The sequence below is a fragment of the Mirounga angustirostris genome, unplaced genomic scaffold (assembly GCF_029215605.1).
Source record: "Mirounga angustirostris isolate CCGP_5_RB_7025 unplaced genomic scaffold, mMirAng1.0.hap1 SCAF_1, whole genome shotgun sequence".
Classification (NCBI taxonomy): Eukaryota; Metazoa; Chordata; class Mammalia; order Carnivora; family Phocidae; genus Mirounga; species Mirounga angustirostris.
The window spans coordinates 68,582,628-68,606,184 of NW_026991709.1; the positions used below are offsets into that span (position 1 = coordinate 68,582,628).

General features: G+C 43.5%; 1 protein-coding gene across 19 annotated transcripts in view; it reads left to right on the forward strand.

The window, feature by feature from the left end:
* The window catches only part of KALRN (kalirin RhoGEF kinase), a 655,214-nt gene that overhangs the window by 560,633 nt on the left and 71,024 nt on the right, over window positions 1-23,557 (forward strand). For 13 of the 19 annotated variants that reach the window (XM_064571764.1, XM_064571776.1, XM_064571777.1 and 10 more), the window contains 2 exons: window positions 16,827-17,110; window positions 18,604-18,708. In XM_064571764.1, the coding sequence (XP_064427834.1) occupies window positions 16,827-17,110; window positions 18,604-18,708 (389 nt within the window). Of the gene's footprint in view, window positions 1-16,826; window positions 17,111-18,603; window positions 18,709-22,030; window positions 22,127-23,557 lie in introns of all 19 variants that reach the window. The other 6 variants (XM_064571770.1, XM_064572215.1, XM_064572274.1 and 3 more) reach the window with 2 other exon arrangements.

Sequence of the window (23,557 nt, forward strand, 5' to 3'; positions counted from 1 at the left end):
ATTAGGTAGCCCTAGGAAGAAGGGCTGTCACTCCTAGGTTAGCAAGGCTCCAGATAGCAAAGCATTAGAATACAGAAAATAAAAAGACATGGTTGAGGGGTGCCTGGGTGGCTCAGGCAGTTAAGCGTCTGCCTTCGGCTCAGGTCATGATCCCAGGGTCCTGGGATCGAGTCCTGCATCAGGTTTTCCTTGCTCACTAGGAGCCGCTTCTCCCTCTGCCCTGCCACTCCCCCTTTTTGTGCTCTCTCTCTCTCTCTCTCTGACAAATAAATAAATAAAATCTTTAAAAAAAAAGATATGGTTAATACAGCAGGCTAAATGACAGTAAATATTACAGGGAAAATGAAAGGGGAAGGGAATAGGGACTGTCAGCATGGTGGAGTGGGATGTTGCAGTTTTAAATAGAGTAGTCGGGAGAGACTGTACTGGGAAGGTAGCATTTCAATGAAGACCTGAAGGCAGAGAAGAAAAGAGCCATATAGAATCTGGGGGAAGAATTTTCTAGGCAGGGAGATTAGCAAGATCAGAGGTGGGAGCATATCTCATTGATAATGCCACCTAAAGCTTGGCATGTTAGACCGTAGCAGGAGGAATATAGTTGAGAGTTCAGGTGACACATAGGGATTGGAAACACAAGCTAATAGTAGGAAGGAATGAGGTGGCCTTATGTGTGTGTGAGCTGTGTATGGAGTATTTCGTCCAGAGACCAATCTGAATATCCTGATATTTCCCATTCATCCATATTTGGTAAGATGTTTCTCCCCAAATCCTTAAAGAAGAAGAGGTGATTCTTTTTTTTTTTTTAAGATTTTATTTATTTATTTGAGAGAGAGAGGTAGAGAGAGAGAGCATGAGCAGGAGGAGGAGCAGAGAGAAAAGCAGACTCTCCACTGGGCAGGGAGCCCAATGTGGGGCTCGATCCCAGGACCCTGAGATCATGACCTGAGCCGAAGGCAGACACTTAACCGACTGAGCCACCCAGGTGCCCCAAAGAAAAGGTGATTCTTGTTGGAAAAGTGAATCCAGTTCAGGACAAATTTATCTGTTTGCACAGCATGGACCAATCAGGTCATGTTGACCAATTTGTCAATTAAAGTAAAATCATCCCTCACCCCAGCCTCTTTGAAAACCCTCCAATGGTTTCCCATTGCATTCAGGATGAGGTTCCAACTTGCTGTCATGGCCTACAGGGCTTTGGGTCCAGCTGCCACCTGCCTTCCCAACTTCATTTCCTGTCCCACTACCCCTGACCTGTGCCCCAGCCACAAGAACTCTCTTCAGGTACTTTGGACATCCCCAACTGATTTCTGCCTTAGGATATCTGCCCAGACTGTACTCTTGGCAGAAGGCTTTAGCCCCTTCTTTACATGGCTGGTTCCTTCTTATCATTCAAATCTCAACTTACTCTCAGATGGTCACCAGCTGCTCACTCTGAAGACAGAATCCAGGCCCTCTACAACTCATTAGCCAGTTTAATTCTCTAAATACTGTTCAGCAGTACTGGAAATTTTATAAAAACTCATGTGTTAGTTTATTATCTGACCCCACTCCCACCCCAACTAGAACATCAACTTGTCTTTGTCTCCTTCACTGCTATAGCCCCGCATTGGGAGTGGTACCTGGCACAGAGAGAGCACTCAGGAAGCATCTGCTGAATAAATGAATAATAACACAATATCTTCAAGTATAAGTGCTGTGTGAATTGAGCCAACAGGACCTAGCAGTTAAGTAATAAAAGAGTCATCATAATGGGGCCGGGTCTAGGCAGTCTTCTAGGAAAGAGGCACTCTTATGGAAATAGTCTAATTGTGTATCTTTCCTGCAAAGGATGTCTCCATGGGTATCTGTGGTGCTGGGTGATACCCCAGCGCAATTATCGCTGATCGTGAAGCTGGGGGTTCCAGCTCTAGAAAAGAGGAGATGGTCTTGTCACCCCTGAGCAGGCATGGCAAAGTAGCAGCCCTTGGGCCTTTGGTCCCAATGTGTAGTATTTGGCAGCAGAGTGTTTGGATTCTTTTTAAAAATATGAACATTAATGTCTTTAGCTGACTTACACTCTCCATTTTGCCATGCATGCCTCTTCTGACTATCCATGTCCAAAGCATTCTCACGTTGACCTTATCTTGAAGACATCAGAGCTTTGACCCCTGCCCTAGGTGAATAAGTACCCTGTTCCCTACAGGTCCATTGAGTACTCTGGATGTTTTTCCTGATTGAAGGGAAGTTAAAATACTGCTGGTAAATCTCAGGAACTAGCTCATGTCTAGAGGAAAAGGTGTCAGCTTGTCTTACCTGTACCAAAGGCAGAGTGCTGGCTAAAGGGAATTTCTGGTCCCAATTATGCAAATGAGATACGTGGTGTAATTAGGAAGTGACCTTTCTAGGGTCCCATAGTATCACCCAGACTTAACCTCTCTATCCTGCTCATCATGCGCCCAAGGTTTATTATTTGCTACAACAGTTGAGTAGCCCAGTTCAGTGTCTTCTAGAGTAGAGGCCAGCATTGGAGCTTCTAAGGTTCTCCCTGATCTACTCTCTTAACACCTACTTGTCATTTCTCCCATCTTTAACACTCTCAAACTTGACTCGAGAGATAGGAAATGCCTTGCCATCTACCAGGATCTTGGAATCATGCCTCCGTTCTTCAACCTCTGGCTGTTTTAGCTGGTCATTCCCCATATTCAAGATGCTGTAGCATCCGACACTGTCATGATGATCTCTCTGTATTTACTGGCAAAATATTGTAGGTAATTAACATAGCTGACCAGCATTTCATGGCTCCCCCAAACCCACAACACCATTTTCAGTGACAATTTCAAGATCTGTAGAAGGGACTCATAGGTCGAGTACAAACCTGACCCCGGATTAGCTTTCAGAGTCCCCATTTAGGAGTATGAATTTCATGTGGAAACTTAAGGTTTGCTGATAATTGTATGCCCACAAGGCCAAAGTCAACTTTAAATAGCAAGTCAAAGCACAACTTGTACAGTTTTAACAATCTAGTTCTAGCCTTTTGCGTGGCCACCATTTTCATTATACGTTGTTAAATCTGTTTTCAGTGGAATAGAAAATTATTCTCCTCTCATACTCATGACCAGGAGATTATTTCATGAATGGAATTGGGTATTGTATGTAAGGATGTGTTCAAATATCACATAGAGTTGGGTATCGTATGCAGGAATTGTGTTCAAACATCACTTACAGTTGATTTGTATCAGAATTTTAAAAACATCAGCACTGAGCAAATATGCAATTTAACTTGATGGATTAGAAAATTGTGCAAGGGACAGACACCTCCTTAACCGAGGGATCAAACTTAACATCACTAGAATTGGATCAAATCGATAGTACGTGTCTCCTCACATGGTACATAATTTGGGGGGCATTCCTGCCAAAAACACACACTAAATCTAATCATAAAGCAGCATCCAGCAAACCCAGACTGAGGGATGTTTTACAAAATAACTACCTTACGCTCATAAAGATACCCAAGTCATGAAAGACATGACCTTTTTCTATAAAGGACATCATTTGAACAATTGGCAATATTTGAAGAGAGTAGCAATGTTAAATTCCTGAGTTTGCTCATTGTACTGTGGTTATGTAAGAGAACACCCATGTTTTTAGGAAACATACACTGAGGTATTTGGGAATCAAGAAGAATCTTCTTTGTAACTTATTCTCAGAAGGCTCAGAAAAGGGGAGAGCAAGTGAGAGAAAGAGAAGAAAAAGCAAGCGGTAAACTGTTAGCATTTGGGAAATCTGGGTAAAGGGTGTATAGGAATTCTTTGTACTAATCTTGAAACTTTCCTCTAAACGCGAAATTATGTCAAAGTAAAAAGTTTGAAAGAGATGAGGCCATGGGCTCATACCTGTGAATCTCATCCCCAGGTAGGCCAGGGAGTGGCTTTTCCTGGCCACATGCACCCTGAGTATGGAGTCTGTACTCTGGGTCTGAGAAGGCAGGCCCAGGAAGCAGGGCATGAGGGCTTTGCTACACAAAGCACAGGGCAGAGCAATGTAGAATAAGACGTTACTCTTGGTTGGGCAGCTTAGACCTAATTCAGCTTGTTTGTTGCTTTTTTCCAAGCCAAGTAGCAAGGACCCGGAGGAAGACTCACTGGGCACGGCTGCTTGGGAGAAACAGGGCCGGGTTAAGCCTGCAGGGTCTCAAACTATGTTAAGTCCAGGATACTCTGTACCTTAATACTTTCTTTCCCCCACCCCTCCCCATCCCTGGCAAACACACACAATGTAGTTTTCCCAAAAAAGGACACTGAAAACACAGTTGTTGACCACCAGCCACTTGTTTCTTCCTCCAGGTATGCAGTTCCCCTCTTCTTCCCTCAGGTTCCCTAGGAGAGTTTCCATTGCAACATTTTTAGTTAAGTAGCGCTTAATTACAGTTTTAACCTTTCCGGAGTCACCCCACTTAACTCTTTCCCTCCGCCTCTATAATTAAGCCTGGCATGGGTTCCTTCAGTTTCGGTTACTATTGAAGGGCATTGTAAGTTGAATCCAGGACAGGCTTCCCCCCCTGACTCCTGGGGAAACCCTGAGGCGATAGCACCTAACTTGAAAATACCTGGACTGTAACTTACCTCCTCCTTTGGTGTTCATAAGAGGTTTTGAGTTTGACTGGGATCCCATCCTCAAGAGCGTGATTCACCTTTTGTATTCTAGACTGAGGTAGAATAATCGCCAAGATCGATGCTGACCACGCTGCTTTCTACAACACATTAATAGACTTCTGTAAATGGTCTGTGTCTCCCCTGGGAGAGTCATCATTTGCATGACAGGTTAATTAGCATAATAAGTCTTGCAGTAAAGAAACAGTTAACTTTGTTTAACCCATCTGAATTGCCTGAACAACACAGAACATCTTATGGAACAGGGAAGCACCAGCCTATGTTGGTAGTCTCCTTGCTAAGTTAAAGAGACCAGCACCTCACCAACATTGGCTTTTTTTTAGAGGTCTCTGGGCCTAATGATACTCAGACTCCAGTGATTTATCTTTCTTTGTCCTTAGCTGTTCATCACTGGCCATTGAATGGGCTCCTCTTTACCCAAAGAGTTGGTGCTGGGGATGCAAAGGTGGAGGACATCTCTGTCCTCAAGGACTTTCCTTAGGGTTAGGGAGGGCAGGGCACGTAAACAAGCACTGTCAGTGCCAAATGAGTGGTACAAGAGGTACTCTCCTAGAAAAAAGGAGAACACGCTGGGCTTAGTCATCCAAGAAGTGCTAGGTAGGGGGCGCCTGGGTGGCTCAGTCGTTAAGCGTCTGCCTTCGGCTCAGGTCATGATCCCAGGGTCCTGGGATCGAGTCCCACATCGGGCTCCCTGCTCGGCGGGGAGCCTGCTTCTCCCTCTCCCACTCCCCCTGCTTGTGTTCCTACTCTCGCTATGTCTCTCTCTGTTAAATAAATAAAATCTTTAAAAAAAAAAAGTGCTAGGTAGGCTTTAGACAAGCAGAGAGGCTGCAGGGTGATATGAGCAATGAGGAACGCAATGTGGCTTGTGCAGCAAACTGACTAAATGAACAATTAGACTGAAGTGGGGGCGGGGTAGCGGTTCATATAAAATAGTCATCTTCAAACATGAGCATACATCGAAATTACTTGGAGGGCTTGTTAAAACACAGAGTGCTGGGCCACCCCCATGGTTTCTGATTCAGTAGCGCCAGAATGGGACCCAGGAATTTGCATTTCTAAACAAGTTCCCAGATGATGCTTCCATTGTTGGTCTGGGGACCACAGTGTGGGAAACTCAGATTATCAAAGAATAGAAGCTCATAGAGCTGGAAAGGTGAGCAGGCCTGACCATGGAGTAGTTTAAATAGCAGGTTGAGAAATTAGATTTTATTGATCCAGTGACTTATACAGACCACTGTAATTGTTCTGATAGCAGAGAGATGTCAAACTGATATGAGAAAGAGATCAGATGCAGAGAAATCAGTTGGAGGCTGTTACATAGTTAGAGCAAGTAGTTTTAAAAGATCTGATTTAAGGCATGACAATAGGAATAGAAAGAAAAATATCGGTACAGAAGTCTTTGTGAATGAAGAATCTGCTTGCAGGAGATTAAATCTGAAAGACAGCCTTGGTCATCCTCTGAGAGAATCTTCAGTTACATTCGGTAATTTGTATCATGTTAGTTTGAGCTTTGGGAGTATTACTAGGGTTGAACTTGTTTATGTTCTCACAATCTGAAAAGTGCAAAATGTTACTGTTTTAACATTAGTAACATTTTAAGTGAACAGGTTAAACTGTTCTATGGAGCTCATTTAACCTGCTTAGGAGGGCTGAAAAGGAGGCGGTAAGGAGATGGCTACCCCAGGCTTGGGACTGGGCGGATGCCCTGGGTCATGATTTGATGACCTCCTTGTGCTCATGATATCTTTATAGATGAACGCCGATCTTAGATGACCTCAGTTCCTGCTGATCTGCTGATTCTTGTTGCCCTAACATAAGTAGAAACCACTTCTCAAAAGTCTGTGTTTAGGTTTTATATGAACATGGCAATATCCTTTTCTCAGTCTGGATTTGTCCATTTTCACCATGCTCTCTTGTTGGTTATGTTTTGAGCAGTTCAGGAGCCCTTTAGGAGAATTTTCTACACTACACTGTAGAAGAAATGTGCATTCCCTCTCCAGAGCTGTGGACAAGTCTGGGAGAATGAAAAGGATATATAAATGGAAATAATGTCTAGAATGTTTACTCTTGGAAGAGCAGCAGATATTCTTCCGCTGACTTTTGGCGATCTGATATGTCAAGTTTCAGAATCCACCCCTGAAATATAGAAAGAATTTTTAGCCCTTGGCTTCCAAAGGCCACCAAAAGGGTAGTGAATCGAGTGAGTCAATGTGGCAACATGTCACAGCAATGGCCATGCCTATCTGGGATGGGAGGAAGGCACTGACTCATTGCCCTTAGAGGGCTTTCCTCCCTCTGTCTCTGGCTCAGAGAGAATATTACCCAGGGAAAAGTAAGGCGAAGGAGACTATGAAGACAAGCAGTTGGAAACATTTTACCCTCTGTTTCCAAAGGTGTCCTGATGGGACTTGAAGGGGAGGCACTGAAGGAGCCTGCAGTAGTTGAGTGAGATCTGGACTGAATTAGAATAGAATTCGAAAGAGTTTATCTAGATTGAAGCCTGAGGTACTGGCTTTCCCCGCCCCCCCATGGAGATTGTTTAGTCTGTTGGAGAAGACCCTGATATTAAGAGCTGGTGTCCCCATGAGCCCTGAAGATAAAACGAATTCCTGCCCTATGTGGATGCCACTGGATTTGGAATCCCCGTGGCTCAGATCTCTGTACAGCCTACCAGGTAGGATCAGCATTCTAGGGAAGAGAAGGGGACAAGGGAGTAGAAATGAACTGTCATCTGTCTACTGAGCTCAATACAATGTGCTGTTGAGGCTCAGGGTGATCCTTCATTTTGTACTCTTTGTTTAATGGGGAAAAGCAGACACAAAAGTTCCAAATCCATAGGGATTTAGATGTAAAAAAAAAAAAATTACAAAACCACATGAAGGTCTGAGTAAAATGGTGAGATAAAGAACAGTGGGTTGGCAAAGGACTCATCGGAGAAGACATTCCTAAACTAAGTATAAAAGCAGTATAGCGAGCAGGAGGCAGGGGTGTGGACTATGCATTTGAGACTTGAGTGTTGTCCCAGAGATGGGAGAAGGACTATCCTGAGCCAAGTGGTGTTTGCCAAGTTTAGTCTAAAGTTGTAGTAGGGGCAAATTGCAAGGGCAACAACTTTTGTAGTGTTCAGAAACAATGTTTCTGGAACACGCTGCTTCTCCCCCTTTCCCCTGTCCTATTGCTGTCACTGTAGCAGCTTTCTTCCTCCTCTGGCACCAGGTGGTCTAGATACCAGAATGGCCAACCAAATGGTTTGGTGGAAAGCTAGCCATTCCAGGAACTGGTGATGCACAGCCTTAGGACCTCAGCTAAACATGCAACCAGGAGATTGGCTTTCATCAGCATTCCACTAAAAGACCTGTCAGAGTCATTATCTTATGCCATGAGAGATATATTAATGCTTACTGTAGGTTTTGTGCTGTCCCTGCTTACAAACAATTGGATTTATGTATTTATTACACAAAGAATTTGTATCCTTGACCTTCCCATCATCCCCTTCTCTAGATGTGAGAAAATGTGTATATGATACTTCAATTTCCAGTGTGAGAAAAATGTATATATGATATTTCTATAATGTTTATATTAAGTAAATTTATAGAAAGCTGAAGAAAACAGGAATATTTGGCTTTCTAATCTCTGCAGACAGATGTATTGAAATGCATTTGCCTTATATAGCTCAGGCCACGGAAGGCAATAAGGATGAGTTTATAATTATTCCAGTATCATTGGAACTAAAGCCAGACAAAAAAAAAACAGGAGGTTAAAGGACTCTTCTGTAAATACCTAGTGGGTTTTAGGAGTCTTTGTGTGATTTCAGCCATTGGAGTCAAAGCTCCCAATAGAGTGTTATAAATACCAGGGGGACATTTATAGACCCATCTAGGTAAAACAGGTAATGCTTAATATAGAGCAACTAGACTCTGTATCTTTTAGCAATTACATAAATTACAATATGTAAAAGACAGCCTTTGGGATGTGATTGAATACCACCACTGAACTCCAGAAGAATGGACTGAAAATGGAGTTTTTTGTTCTTGAGTTTTGTCCCTCAAGCCAGTATAGAAAATGGTGGGCCAGCTTAGTGAGTTATGCGTTAAGGGTACTCACCGTCCACTGAAAGCTTGGATGACCTTACACATGCATATGCTCTCTGTGGCCCCAGCCTAGCCCTTTCAAGGACACTGCTCCTAGTCTTTGGGGATGGTAACCCCTCAAAACTAATAGAACCCTCTTCTCTTTTTGTCTAAGAGGTATAATCCTTTATTTTCAGCTTACTTTGAGGTCAATGTGAAGAAGGTTGATGAATCAGTATTTTGTGATTAGAGAAATAGCGGATGGCCGTACTGTGGAAGCAGCCAAAGGCATTTGGCATTTCCTACGTATGCATTCTGTGACGACTTGTGCAAAAATGCATTCTGCTTTTGGAATAGTTTTGCAAATTTTACACCAGACTGCAAAGGGTAAAAGCTTTTTTTTTTTTTTTTTAGGTGTAACATAAAAGTGAAATAAATATGAGTTGAAACTTTTTAAAAAGGAAATTGAATTTATAAATGGGCTATATTAGGTATGGCAGATTTCTAGTATATTCAGTTACTACCCATTTGTATACAATTATCTTCTATTTTGGTAGCTAGTGAAGGTCTGTCCAAGTAAAGAAGGACAGTGTTTGACCTAGACAATGGACTTGTTGGGACTGTGCAGTACGCATATTCTCATGGGCTTTGTTCCACTTTTCCTCTTCACATCAAGCAGACAACTCTCATCTCCTGTACTGCTTGGAAACATGCTACTGTGATGAAAATACCTGAAATTATGGAGCCCTTGCCCCAAGGCTGAAACTGATAACAGTGACATGTTTATTCTAACCCCGTGATGGTATTTGAGACCCTAATCTCAACAGTTGTTCAGTTGCCTGGTCATAAAATCCATCTGAAGCTCCCATTCTGAGAGACACCCTATAGATAAGGAGGCATGTGTCATTTCCAGGGAATAGCCTGTGCTGCTTAAACTTCCAAATAGCGGGAAAAGGAGACAACCATGGCCAAGTAACCCAAGGATATGGCCACCTTATTCTCGGACAAGATTTCAGGCACTGGTCATAAGAGTGGTTCCCTGAAATTAGAAGGGAAAATGACCCAGAATGGCAGCTGGTAGCATTAAGTGTTTCTTTGCTTTTAGGAGGGCATGAAGCTTTGAAGCTAAAAATGGCCTTAAATCATTTAATCTAGGCTTTAGAAGAACATAAGATAGAATGAAGGAACAGAGTTTATACAGAATAAACTCAAAGCCACGGAATTAAGGGAGGTTTTTCTGGATTTATTGATTTTTTATTTAACTCACATCTTGTTTCTGTGGGTTTATAAGTGTTCTAAGCACTTTAAAAATATTAACTCCTTAATCCTAATAGCAATCCTATTGGGTAGACACTAATATTATCTTCAGTTACTGATGAGGAAACTGAGATACAGAGAGGTTAAGTAAATGGACCAGAGTCACACAGCTGGCCAGAGGTGGAGCCAGGCTTTGAGTGTATCCTGTCTCATCCATCTGAGGAGCATTGCCCAGCTTGTTGGTGGCATAGCAGGGCCAGAAGCCAGCGCACCTCTTTGTTGCAATCCACTGACTAGGCACCAGTGGGTTGTTCTGAGGTCATTTAAGCAAGGCAGGCAGATTAGGCCAGGAGGGTTTCTCTTTTAATCAACTGCAACAAAGTATCATGAAGAGATGAGTGTTGAGGTCAAGAATTCTCTAGTCATTGACTAAGCCTTGGAATGTGTTGTGTGACCAAGCAGCGGTCTTCGCAGGTATTAAAGGGGAAATCAGGTGGGTTAGAGAGGTGGCTTGGGAATTGAAGCAAGTAGGGATAAAAAATAGTGTGTGAGTCTGCTGATGGATAAGTATTGGTTATCTGTTGGTTTATTTATTTACATTTTCTTGATTTCATTAGTATCTTTTTACTCCCATGACCAATCAGGTAAGCTGTGCCACTCAGAGCCGGTGAAGTTGGACCTTTAACCTCAGAGATTCCCCTGACAAATTTCCTATTTTCCCAGTTTGTGGCTGAGATACCAATTATAGGATGCATTTCCTACTGATCTAGAGGCACTGGTTTTTACCTTTTTGTTTCTTCTTCTTGAGACATTCTGCTTTAATCTCAATTTATTTCCTTAAAGTATGTGCTTTGGTTAGGAAGGAGATGTTTACTTTTTCCAGGGGAAAATTATATGCTAATGTACATAATCAATCATCAAGGAGAATGCAGGAAGATAGGAACTTTTTTCTTTTTTTTTTTTTAATCAGGATATAATTGACATAACATTATATTAGTTTCGGGTATACAACATAATGATTCAGTATTTGTATGTATTGTGAAATGATCACCACATAAGTCTGCTTGGCATCCATCACCACACATAGTTAAAAGTTTTTCTTTCCTGTGATAAGAACTTTTAAGATTTACTCTCTTAGCAACTTTCAAATATATAATACAGCATTATTCACAGTAGTCACCACACGGTACTTTACATCCCCATGACTTATTTATTTTATAACTGAAAGTTTGTATCTTTAGACTTCCTTCACCCATTTTGCCCACCCTCCTCCCCCAGCTCTGGCAACCACCAGTCTGTTCTCTGTATCTGTGAGTTTGTTTTTTCTCCCTTAGATTCCACATATAAGTGAAATCATACAGTCTTTATCTTTCTCTGTCTGACTTATTTCATTTAGCATAATGCCCTCAAGGTTCATCCAGGTTGTCACAAATAGCAGGATTACCTTCTTTTTTGTGGCTAAATAATATTCCAATGTACACATGTACCACATTTCCATATATATTTATCGAGTCACCTCTGTCTTGGGCATTATAAATAATGCTGCAATTAATACAGGGATCCATATATCTTTTCAAGTGTTTTCATCTTTTTTTTTTTAAGATTTTATTTATTTATTTGACACAGAGAGAGAGCATGTGCATGCACACAAGCAGGGGGAATGGCAGAGAGAGAGGGGAAGCAGGCTTCCCACTGAACAGGGAGCCCGATGCAGGACTTGATCCCAGGACACTGGGATCACGACCTGAGCCGAAGGCAGACGCTTAACTGACTGAGCCACCCAGGCACCCCGTCAAGTGTTTTCATTTCTTTCAGATGAATACCCAGAAGTGAAATTGCTAAATCATAGGGTGGTTCTGTTTTTAATTTTTTGAGGAACTTCCATCCTGTTTTCCATAGTAGCTGCACCAGTTTGCATTCCCACCAACCCAGGTGCACAAGGGTTTCTTTTCTCCACATCCTCACCAACACTTGTTATCTCTTATCTTTTTGAGAATAGCCATTGTAACAGATGTGAGATGATATCTCATTGTGGTTTTAATCTGCATTTCCCTGATGATTTGTGATGTTGAGCATCTTTTCATGTACCCGTACCAATCTGTCTGTATGTCCTCTTTGGAAAAAGGTCTATTCAGATCCTCTGCCCATTTATTTCATCAGGTTGTTTGTCTGCTATTGAGTTGCATGAGTTCTTTATATATGTTGAATATTAACCCCTTATCTGAGACATGATTTGCAAATTTTCTCCCATTTGGTAGATTGCATTTTCATTTCGTTGATGATTACAAAAGACAAGAAGTTGTGTACACAGTTGGTGGGAGTAAATCAGAGTGCAATCTGGCAGTAACTAGTGAAGGTGGCAAGGTGTCTTCTGTAAAGCCCAGCAGGTCTACCTTGAGATACATGCTCTGGATGCTTTAAGAGTTTAGAGCAATGTGTGTTCTCCTCGGTGTGTGATCTGCACGTTGTAAAGATTTGTCAGCCATTTGTTTCCAGTTCACAGGGAGATATAAGTACAGAAAGTGAGAATAAGCATTTAGAAGCTTTTATAGCAATTCGATACTTCCACCACATCTAAGAGTGTGACTTTGTATTTTATAAAAGTATTGATCTGAAGCAGATTAGAAATAAGAAAAACCGGTCTTTGACTCCCTGACCACAGGTAGTTTGGGAAACACTGCCCTAGAGGAATTCTCACAAATAAACAGAGACCTGTACAGAACTGCTTCAAATAAGAGTGTGTGTGTGTAACAACCTAAATATCCATCCTTAGGAAAATGTGCTACAAACGCCATGATATGTCCTATGAAAGAATATTATTCAACAATTAAAATGAATGAACTAGATCTACGTGACTGAACACGGATAAATCTCAGATAATTTTGAATTAATGAGCACGTTGCAAAATGACACCTATATTATGATAATTATATAAAATTTTAAAAACACAAAATAACACTAAATTTCCATACAAAGTAAGTGGCTAACAACATGGATGGGAAAGATGCACACCAGCTTCAGAAGAGAATTTAACTCTAGGAAGGGAAAATGGTGGATTGGATTGTGAATGGGTGAAAAAAAAAAATTAAAGCTTCAACTGTATATATAATCTTTTATATTTTTTAAAAGCTGACAAAAAAAAGTTTACATTTATCATATCTAGAGTGGTGGGTACCTGGTTTATTACATTTTTTCTATGTTTTTCTCTATCTTAAAAGTATCTCCTAGTAAAACCAGCCTCAGAATATGATTTTTTTCTGATCCAGAAAGCAAGTTGAACATACTGGAACATCTGGGGAGCTTGATTACCTACAATGCCCAGGGACACATTTGTCTTCCCAGTGACTTAAAACCAGATATTAGCTGTATGTGCAGCTTCTGTGCCTCAGGACTATAGAGGAAACATTAGTTCAGAGCCCTGGGGCAGAGGGAGAGATGCCTGGATTCTGGTCCTAGCTTTGTGACTAACTCATTTGTAACAATGGATTTCTCATATTTAAACCTTCATTGCCTTGTCCTTAAAATTAGACTGAGACTGTTTTCAACACTGAAATTTTATAACTTACATAAATTACATATAAACATATATTTGAAATGTTAAATAGACTAGCAGTTTGATGCTCCTTTTACAATAATCATAGAGGCTAAAGCAATACGTAGAATAAATGCAGATGTAGGAATAAGATTAATATATGCGCAGTGGATGGGGCACCTGGGTGGCTCAGTCAGTTAAGCATCTGCCTTCGGCCCAAGTAGTGATCTCGGGGTCCTGGGATCGATCCCTACGTCAGGCTCCCTGGTCAGCAGGGAGTCTGCTTCTCCCTCTCCCTTTGCCCCTGCCCTTCCCCGCACCCATTCTCTCTCTCTCTCTCTCTGCTCTCTGTCTCTAAAATAAGTAAAAATTTTAAGAGTAAGGAGTAAGATCTGAGTTTAATTCTTGCCTCCCTGCCATTCACCAACTATGATCCTTGGTTTCCTGAAATACTGATCTTCTATTTCCTATGACAAGAATCATAATAAATAGCGTCTACCTCAGCTTGGAAAGGTTTGAGAGCAATCTTATTGTTGCAGTTGTTACAAATCAGTCACTTAACTTTTATGCCTGGAAAGGTACTATAATAAAATCTCAAACAGCTAATTGTAGTCATCTTCCAAAAATGGGATGAACGTAGCATGCCAATTATTCTTTAAAGCAGTAATAAACTACAGATTTTCTAAACTAAATGGTGCCACATTCTCTAAAAGCATGCATTCAAAGTAATTTAGTAAATTTCTCATCTCAAGAATAAAGATTGTAACTATGTGAGGTAATCAATGTTAACTAAACTTATTGCAGTGATCATTTCACAATATATACAAATATCAAATCATTATGTTGTACACCTTGAACTAATACAATGTTATATGTCAATTATATCAAAACCAGAAAATAAAAACAAAAACAGACAAATAAAAAACAACAAAGTGATTTAGAAATGGTTCTGTCTGAATTTGGGACCCTAATTAGATGAATTATAGATTGCTTCCAACACTTGAATTCTCTTTTATGTGGGCTGCGATTGAATGGCCCTAATTGTTTACACGGAATAAACTTGACACAACAAAAGTGAGAACATGCTTGATTTTTAATTTGTACTTTGTGATTTGTACTCTTGCCATTCATTTATACAGAATGCCCCAAAGCAGAACCATATGACAACAGGGAAGGACGGTCAAGATTTGCATTTGTGAATCTCAAAATCAGGCTATGTTTTGTGATGGAACAGAGTATTTGGACCAGGGCACAGTTAATGTGGTTGGGCCTCTAGTTCTGCTGACACAGTATGTGCTGATTAAGTTTTGAAGGCTTGGTTTTATAGAGCCATGTGGTATCCCAGGGGTCTGGTGAATGAAAAGCTTTTGCAGCTTATCAGCAGAAAGATAAGAGAAAAGCCCTGGTTCTACTACCAGTGTGGGGAGATGTTGATCACCCAGGCTTCTGAGAACAGGAGTTTGACCCACACCAAACATACCCAGCACCAGAGCCAGCAAGGAATTCCCTGAGATAAGATTACAGCGTTGTCCTTTAAAGGGACGCCAACCAAGTCAGTGGATCCCCAAATATTCCCTGAGCAGAGCAACCCTGTAAATTATCCTTTTTACCAGGGGACTTCAGGACCTCAGTGTTTGGGCTTCTAGATGCAAACATTGAGGTGTTGTTTTCCAAGGTACACACAAAACTCGAGCAGCGTCAAAGTCAGACCCCACAGGGTCAAGAGCCTGAGCTTGGGGCCCTCAAGATCTACCAATTGTAGAAGCTGGAGACAGCTCTTTGTTGACAAAAGTATTCATTCACCTTCCTTTGGGATTTTGTTTTTTCTCTACTGGCTATGTCTAGGCCAGAGGGCCTCTAAATCCAGGTTTGTCCTCAAGGCCAGGCCTAGGATGAAGTCATTATAGGAAAAGGTGATTCAGCCTTTGAGAGGAATAGGTATGAAAAGCCACTTCAGTAATTTATTTCAATACCTAGTCATGTGTTTGGTTTAAATATCAGTACGTGAACTGGCACAGGGGAAGTGGACCCATGAGGGGTCAAGGAATTCTCCCAAGACCATCTTGGTAATGAGAAGCAGCAGATACAGAGAGGTAACTCACCTTTGACTTGTCATCCAGACACTTCTTGCTTTGGAATGCCTCACATTCGTTCCTCTGTACCCCTGTGTACCACCCTAGTGTGGCCTTCTGGTTCTGACCCCTCCTTCCCAAGGCTATGCTGTATATAGTGACCAGATTAATTAACAACAACAACAAAAAAACCCTTTTTATTGCGTCATTTCCCAGGATAGTCTCACAATAAAGGTCAGACACTTCTCGTTTATTATTAAATATCCTCACTAATCTTTCTATCCAGTTTCTCTTTCTCCATCAAAACTTTACTTCATGCAGAGGATCTCCTTATGGGCTGTGTTAACTTATTTTTCAGTATTCCTGCTTTGGTTCCTGCTGTCTCTCCTTTTGGAGTTCCTTCTCCCCTTCTCTTTTACTCAGACACATCTCTTCCATTAAACTCTTTCAGACCAATCCTGCCTACACTGATCTGACCTTCCTCTGAACTCTGCTAGCTTATCACCTAGAGTCCATACCAGCCCTGTGGCAGTTAATCACATTCTCTGTGAATTTGGCTTTGTTTTGCATGCTCTGTCTTGCTCTTTCTCTCTTCTCTCTCTTTCTTTGTGTCTGTGTGTGTTTGTATGTGTTTGTGTAGCTAGATAAGGGGTCTTTGAAAATAAAACCTAGGTCTTTTTTTTTAATATATATATTTTTAAGATTTTATTTATTTATTTATTTGACAGAGAGACACAGCGAGAGAGGGAACACAACTAGGGGGAGTGGGAGAGGGAGAAGCAGGCTCCCCGCTGAGCAAGGAGCCCGATGCGGGACTCGATCCCAGGGCCCTGGGATCATGACCTGAGCCGAAGGCAGACGCTTAACAACTGAGCCACCCAGGCGCCCCAAAACCTAGGTCTTAAATGTCTTTAAAATACACTACCTAATAGACGCTCCGTGACATTGTTACTGGTTGGTAATTCTTGCTTAGTATCTTGATTTTTTTCCACAAAGGTAGGAGTCTGTCTTCTGTTCACTCCGATATCCACGGCTCCCAGAGTAGTGCCTTGCACATTAAGAATTGAGTGAGGGTCAGCTGTTAACCTCTAGAGAGGGTTGCCTTGACCAGGGTTTGCAGCTGGCCTTGACATTCTGCCTTGTGTCCCAGCTTCCTGAGGATGGAACTGTCTTACTCCCAGCCACACTATCCCCCCTTAACTGCCTCTGACATTGGCTGTGTCGGTCTGTTCTTTCTCCTCAGATGCATACTCTCATTCCTCAAGTGAAAACGGAGGCAAGTCTGAGTCAGTGGCCAACCTGCAGTCTCAGCCCTCCCTGAACTCCATCCACAGCTCCCCCGGGCCCAAGCGTTCCACCAACACCCTTAAGAAGTGGCTGACCAGTCCGGTGCGCCGGCTCAACAGTGGAAAAGCAGATGGAAACATCAAGAAGCAGAAGAAAGTACGAGATGGCCGGAAGAGCTTCGACCTGGGATCTCCCAAGCCTGGGGATGAGACAACCCCTCAGGGAGACAGTGCCGATGAGGTACTTACATGTGGCCCTGGAGCCTCCATCAGGAGGGGGCTTCTGACCTACATCCTTCCTGGAGTTTTGTGAGGCCTCTTTCCCTGGGTTCTGTAAACACACCAGTCTCTAGTCCCCAGTAGATTGTGTTCTTGAGCCCAAGTGATCTGAGTTTTTGTACTAACAAGACCTTACCAGTCTGATGTGTGATCAATTCGGAGACTGACTAGCACCTAGAATTTCCAGCAGATAGACAACATTTTGCCAGATTTGGAGATAGGGGCCTGGGCCAGAGGGCAGCCATTTGGTCACCTAATCCCCTGCTTCTACTAAGGACTACATCAAAACCTGCTAGTTGAGAATAAGAATAAAAGAAGGTAGACCATTTCCCTTGGAAGGAGAAGCCCATGTTGGGAGACTATAGCTGTTTTCAAGTATCTAGACCAGTGCCACATACAAATGGGGAGTAGACAACTCCAGGTTGCTCCAGAGGGGAGAATTATGACTAACAGGTGAAGGTTTACAGAAGGCAAGGTTGCAGCTCAAAGAGGAACTTTAATGGAGGTCAGCTAGTGATGAGTGAGCTGCCATGAAAGCGAATAGACACCCATGCTAGAAGGGGCCGGGACGCCATATGACCTCACATAGCAGTAGGAGAGATCCCTGTATTAGCCGAGAGGTCAGACTGGGTGACCTCCGAAGTCCCTTTCAAAGCTGAGATTCTGTAATCAAAATACAGTGGGTGTGTTTTAGTTGGGGGAATGAAAGCTGTCTTTTTCTGGCCAACTAACCTGCTCTATTCGCTGATGTGGCTAAGCAATTCTTCCTGCTATGTAACCAGACTCTGTTTGTAATTTTATGCTATCTGCCATTTCTCCCTCTGAGAATGACAGTAGAGCCTGGTGATACTCAGACTGTGGCTTAATAGTCCTTCAAAAGCTTAAAAAGTTAGGTTTTCTCGGGCGCCTGGGTGGCTCAGATGGTTAAGCATCTGCTTTCGGCTCAGGTCATGATCCCGGGGTCCTGGGATCGAGTCCTGCATCGGGCTCCCTGCTCGGCGGGGAGCCTGCTTCTCTCTGCCTCTGCCTCTCTCTCTCTCTCGCTGTCTCTCATGAATAAATAAATAAAATCTTTAAAAAAAAAAAAAGAATTTCATGGACACAGCAGCTCATCCATGAAAGTAAAACTGAAGGCATGTAATAAATAAAGAACCATTTAAAAAAAAAAGTTAGGTTTTCTCTGACCACTCTCAGCTTTTTCCTTTCCTGACTGATTAACGAGGTGTTTCTCGTGTGTGTGTGTGTTTTCCCCCATTTGAACCTCACTGTCCTTTGAGATAAAAAGGTGCACCCATTCCACAGAGGAGGACGGTGAGGCTGAAAAAATAAGGATGTGTTGAGGAAGGAGGGTATCTTACATGTTGCTTTTTAAAAAAATTCTAAGTCCTGAACCATTGGTATCTTTAACTATATGAAACATAGGACTGAATGACTAATGCTGCTCGTTTGTTCTAGAAGAACAAGAAAGGTTGGGGCGAAGATGAGCCAGATGAAGAGTCACACACCCCCCTCCCTCCTCCTATGAAGATCTTCGACAATGACCCTACACAGGATGAGATGGTAGGACTTCTTTACTTTCTCACTTGAAAGAACAATGTATAACACATGTGATTTTGTCCTGTGTGTGTGGTGAGGGTAGTAATACCATCTCTCCCTTGTTATCTCCCTGAATCCATAGTAATGCAGATTCCATCTAGATTTGGTAGATGTCCCCTCCCCCCGCCCTGGAGGTCTGACCTCATTCTGGGCAGTGAAGGGGCGCGTGCAGAAGTCCCAGAGCGGGAATCTGTCTGGTGTCTTGTCCTGTTGATGAAGGATAATGACTCTGTCTTTGGAAGCTGCAGATCCTAAAAGGAACTATTTGTCGCAAAAGGAGTCTGAGGCCGTTCCAGGCTGAGATCACTTTGTTGTACCTGACTTCTGAACTGTGTTTTAGCTGATCGTTTTCCCTATACTGAGCTCTAAAATCCAAGGAACAGTAGCTTCCGGTTAAGCCCAAATTCTGCAATCACCACAGGAGGGATGGAGACGCTGCTAAGGGGGAGTTGCTGACAAAGGTGGGAAGACCTAAGTGCAGGTTGCCACGTGGTTGGTCTTGCAAAAATCCCTGCCTCGTGAGCACGCAGAGGCTCACCGGGGCCTGCAGCATAGACGTCTACGTGGCCTCGAATCGCTGAGCGATCACCCTGTTTGCTCTAGAGGTCAGCTTGGATGTGTGGCCTGGTTGCCAGCCGAGGCTCAGGGCTGCTTGAACTGCACGCTCTGTCACTCATTTTCCTAGCAAACCCTGCTTTCACCTCGGTGTGTTTTTCCTGCCTTCTCTTCGTGCCGCTGTCCCCTTGGACTCCGCAGGTTTTAACTGTCCTTTACATTTTCTTTTCAGAGTGGTTGGTGGTGGTGGTGGTGGTGATGGCTTAGCCGTCCCTCCGGGGTCTCCCTGTGTTCCGTGGTGCACCGCCTTGCCGTGGCACGGCCCGCTCTGAGGCGGTGGGGCCGGCAGACGCGGGGAACACATCTTCATACCACCCCCCAGGGATACAGTTCAGAAAGGCCTGCTTGCAGATGCTTCAGCATGTCCGGTGACAGCCCAGTCCTTGTGTTCATTCCCTCTGCTTTGTATTTGGATCACGAACCCCCAGACATTAGTTGGGGTCTCCCAGGGTGCCACGCGAGAGGGAGAGACTCTCGGGACAGGATGATGATGAAGATGCCCCCTCTGTGACGGTGACGGTGGTGGCCCTGACTCTTAACTGTCGGAAGGGCAAGTAGCAGGAAGCACGGCACGATGTCCATCCTGGGTTCCCAGGAGCAGAAGTGCCGCGCTCCACACTGAGGTCAGCACAGGAGCCAGGCTGCTGTGTTCCCAGAGGCCTAGCCTTGTAAAATGTTCTGTGAACAGTGACAGCATGTGTGGGGCGGAGGATGCTCCTGTCACAGTATGGGCCCTCCCACGCGGCCCTCCGCATGGAGGTGCCAGCCGGCATCTGAAAAGTAAAGGTCACGAACCCTCCCCCTCGAATTCCCTCAAACACAGCTTGTTTTGGGGAAGAGGATGTTATGCTGTTTCTGGATAATCTTTAACTGAAAAGGCGGACTCACCCCAGACATTTGTGTGGCTTTTTGTTAGCCAGAAAGAGGACTGATGGCAACAGTCCCTTTTTAGACACATTCACCCTCCTCAGCCCTGCCTGTTTGATTTCTGTGCATTTGTTTTTCTGAAATATTTGGGGAGCCTCAGAACTTCTAGCAATTGGAGTTGAACTTAGTAAAATAAGTTTTTACAACAGTCTATAAGGACGTTTTTAGTCTACCTATTGTAATGTTATACAACCGCCTTGATTCTCCATGTTCCCTTCTACTATTTGTTCATATGTGTATATGTTTTATTTTTATAATTGTAATATGCACTTGATATGCTCAATGTTTTATTTAATTTTTTTTTAAATCTTATTAATTTTATCTTCATAACTACAATTTTAATAGCTGGGGAGTATTTCCCTTATTTGATGTATCATAATTTGCTTGACCAGTCTGTTTTGGGATATCCTGGGTTGTTTCCAGTTTTTGCTACCCTAGATAACACTGCTGCAGATCACTTTGTACATACAGCAATTGTTCTTTGGACTTCTGTCCTTGGGATAAGTTCCCAGGGGTGGGATTACTAAATCAAAAAGTTGATAGCTTGGATTTCCAAACAGACTTAAGCTCCTTTCCTGCATTCCCCAGAAGAGAAAAAAGAGTGTTGTTATATCTCTCTTAATTATTATTTGACTGTTTTACCCCATCTCAGAAGCAAAGACCTTAAGTTAGAAAAGTAGCTTCCTTTTTGAAACTCTTCCCCCTAACGTAAGGGACAAACTTGAAGCCAGAGCATGGCCAGGACATTCAGCTTTTTATCCCTGCAGTGATCAGTGTCAAAGACCAAAAGAGCATGTGTCCTGGGCCCTGAGAGCACAGTTGCCCTCTGCTTAGCTGTGCCAGGGGGGAAAGCTCATACGTGTGCATGCAGTGAACCATTTCTCTCCCAATTTCTTCTCAAGTAGGAGAAGGAAGATAAAAACCACCATCCCTCCATGAGGAGGATTCCCCAAACCACTGACCAAACAGCCACATGAACCAGTCAGTCCTTCTTGCTGGTATAAGTGGATGGGGGGCAGGCCCTTGGCTTGAGCCTCCTTTCACCATGAATAGGATAGTCCCTGGTGACTCCAACATGAAATACACAACTCCTTGCTAAAACCATTTATTACATCCAGGTGTTTCAGTTCGGGGGCCTTAGCACAAACAGCTATGTCTGTGGAGGTGTGTGTGGTGTGTGTGTGTGCACGCACGTGTACGCACATGTGAGTGGGCAGGGTTTCTAGCTTCCTGGTCTTTAAGTGCTCTGCCCTAGCATTTTTGCTTGATACACACTGAAGACCTATATTTAAAATCTGTATTTAAGCAAAGTGAAGACAGTTTCTCTCCTTTGGACACATTTGAGGCTAGGTTTATGGATTCCTTTCATACCCTGGAACAGCAATGGGCAGCCCTGTCGTGGCCAGAGTTCTGTCTGTCCCTCTCCCCTGTTGCTGACAGTGGGTGCAGCCCTTACCTATTGGCCTCCCGGGAACTCAGCAAACCCTGCCCTCAGCTCCTCCGGAGGCCTGCCAAAGGAGAGCCTAGTCCCATCCCTGCTTTGCTGCTGGCCAGAATTCCTGACAAGGGGTCAGGCAGGCCTGTCCCACACCCCCTCCTATCTCCCTCTGTGATCTCTTGCCTCTAGACATAAAGCTTTGCTTCCCTTGCCTGTCTTGAGCTGTGGACTTGCTGTTTTGCTTCCTAACTGCTATTCCTCATTCCTTGCTAATCTGCTTTTCCTTTGCTGCTCAATGTCTTGCAGTCCTCCTCTTTGCTAGCAGCCCGGCAGGCTTCCACTGAAGTACCTTCTGCTGCAGACCTTGTCAGTGCAATAGAACAATTGGTCAAAAGCAAGCTGGTAAGTGGGGGTCCTGGAGGCAGTTCTGTGTGTGTCTCACCTCCATGTGGCTCCCGGGGCCTGGCGTCTGTCTGCCATGGCCTCCTTTGCCCCTGTCCTCATTCCTCCTATAGGATTGTTTCTAGCTAAAGATGGTTTCCAAAAAACCTTGTGCTCCAAAGTCTTTTTAGCTTTTTTTTTTTGGAATGGGCATAGGCAATTAATAGGCCCTTTTGGGATTGTGGCATTGATGAAAGGAAAAAAAGTATCCAAGACAAAATAGCCTCCCTGTGAGCCCGGTCCGCTGACCCACAGCGATGCGGCATTTGGACAGTGACTGGTGTGTGTCTGGTTAGCCCTGAAGCTAACTTGGCTGCTGAGACACAGAACACGGATTGGGTCTTTGAAAGCACCAGGTAATTTTATTCGGGGGCCCTCAACAATTTTCTAGCTTGCAGAGTCTCGTAAAAGTCGATTGCTGATTATAACGGGGAATGGGCAAAAGTGTGTAGATACCTCCCACTAGAGATTAGAGGAGCTGAGACATACCCCCATCATGGGGGAAAACTGAACTTACGCCCCTGAAAACTGGCCTAGTTTGTGACTGTCTCAGGGACCAATCAGATCACTGCAGAGAAGGGTTATGCTCTGGCTGCTTTAGGGTTTGGGCACCATGCTGCTGAAAGAGCTCATTTTTGGATAATGCTATTCCTCTGCCCCATGTTTATACACTGATGCGTATCTGTACAGGATGGCAATTTGAAGCATTCTCCTTGCCCTTCACCCTCATCCGTGTCACTTGTTTGGTTTTTCCTGCAACTCTCATTAGCATAACTGTCTATGCTTCTGCCAGACCTCTCTTGGGCAGTTCTGCTTATCAGCACCATTTAAACCCTCCTCCCCTTGGCCCAGGAATTAGAGGAAAATGCTGGATGCCGTGCAGGGAACACTGCCCGATCATAATTCTGATTACAGTAACTCTGTCTTTAAATCTCCTAGCTTGGAGAATACTGATGAAATTTAACACATGATTTTATTCTTCTCCTTCTAAGTTTTCCTTCCTAAGTTAGAGAGAATATTTCGGCTGATGTTTTTAGTAACTGCGTCTAAAGGTTGTCCGTTTTCCTGCCACCCTCCCTGTCTTGTTGGCGGGAGTCGAGTGCTCTCATGGGCACTCCACTGGCTTTTCAAATCTTGCCTCTCCGACCACTCCTCACTTGCTCTCCTTTCCTCTCCACACTGACCCCCACACCCTCCTCGCTCTCCAAATACTAACAGTGTTTTTCCTTAAAAATCACCCTTTGTTTTTTTTCTTTACATTTTCCCTTTCACCACCTGACCCTGAGCCCTGACCTCATGCCTGGACTATTGCAGTAGTTCCTCTGCCCAATCAGCCTGCCTCCCGGGCCTCGGTCTCCTGGCGGGTCTTCCACGAGCACTGCTATTGCCTCT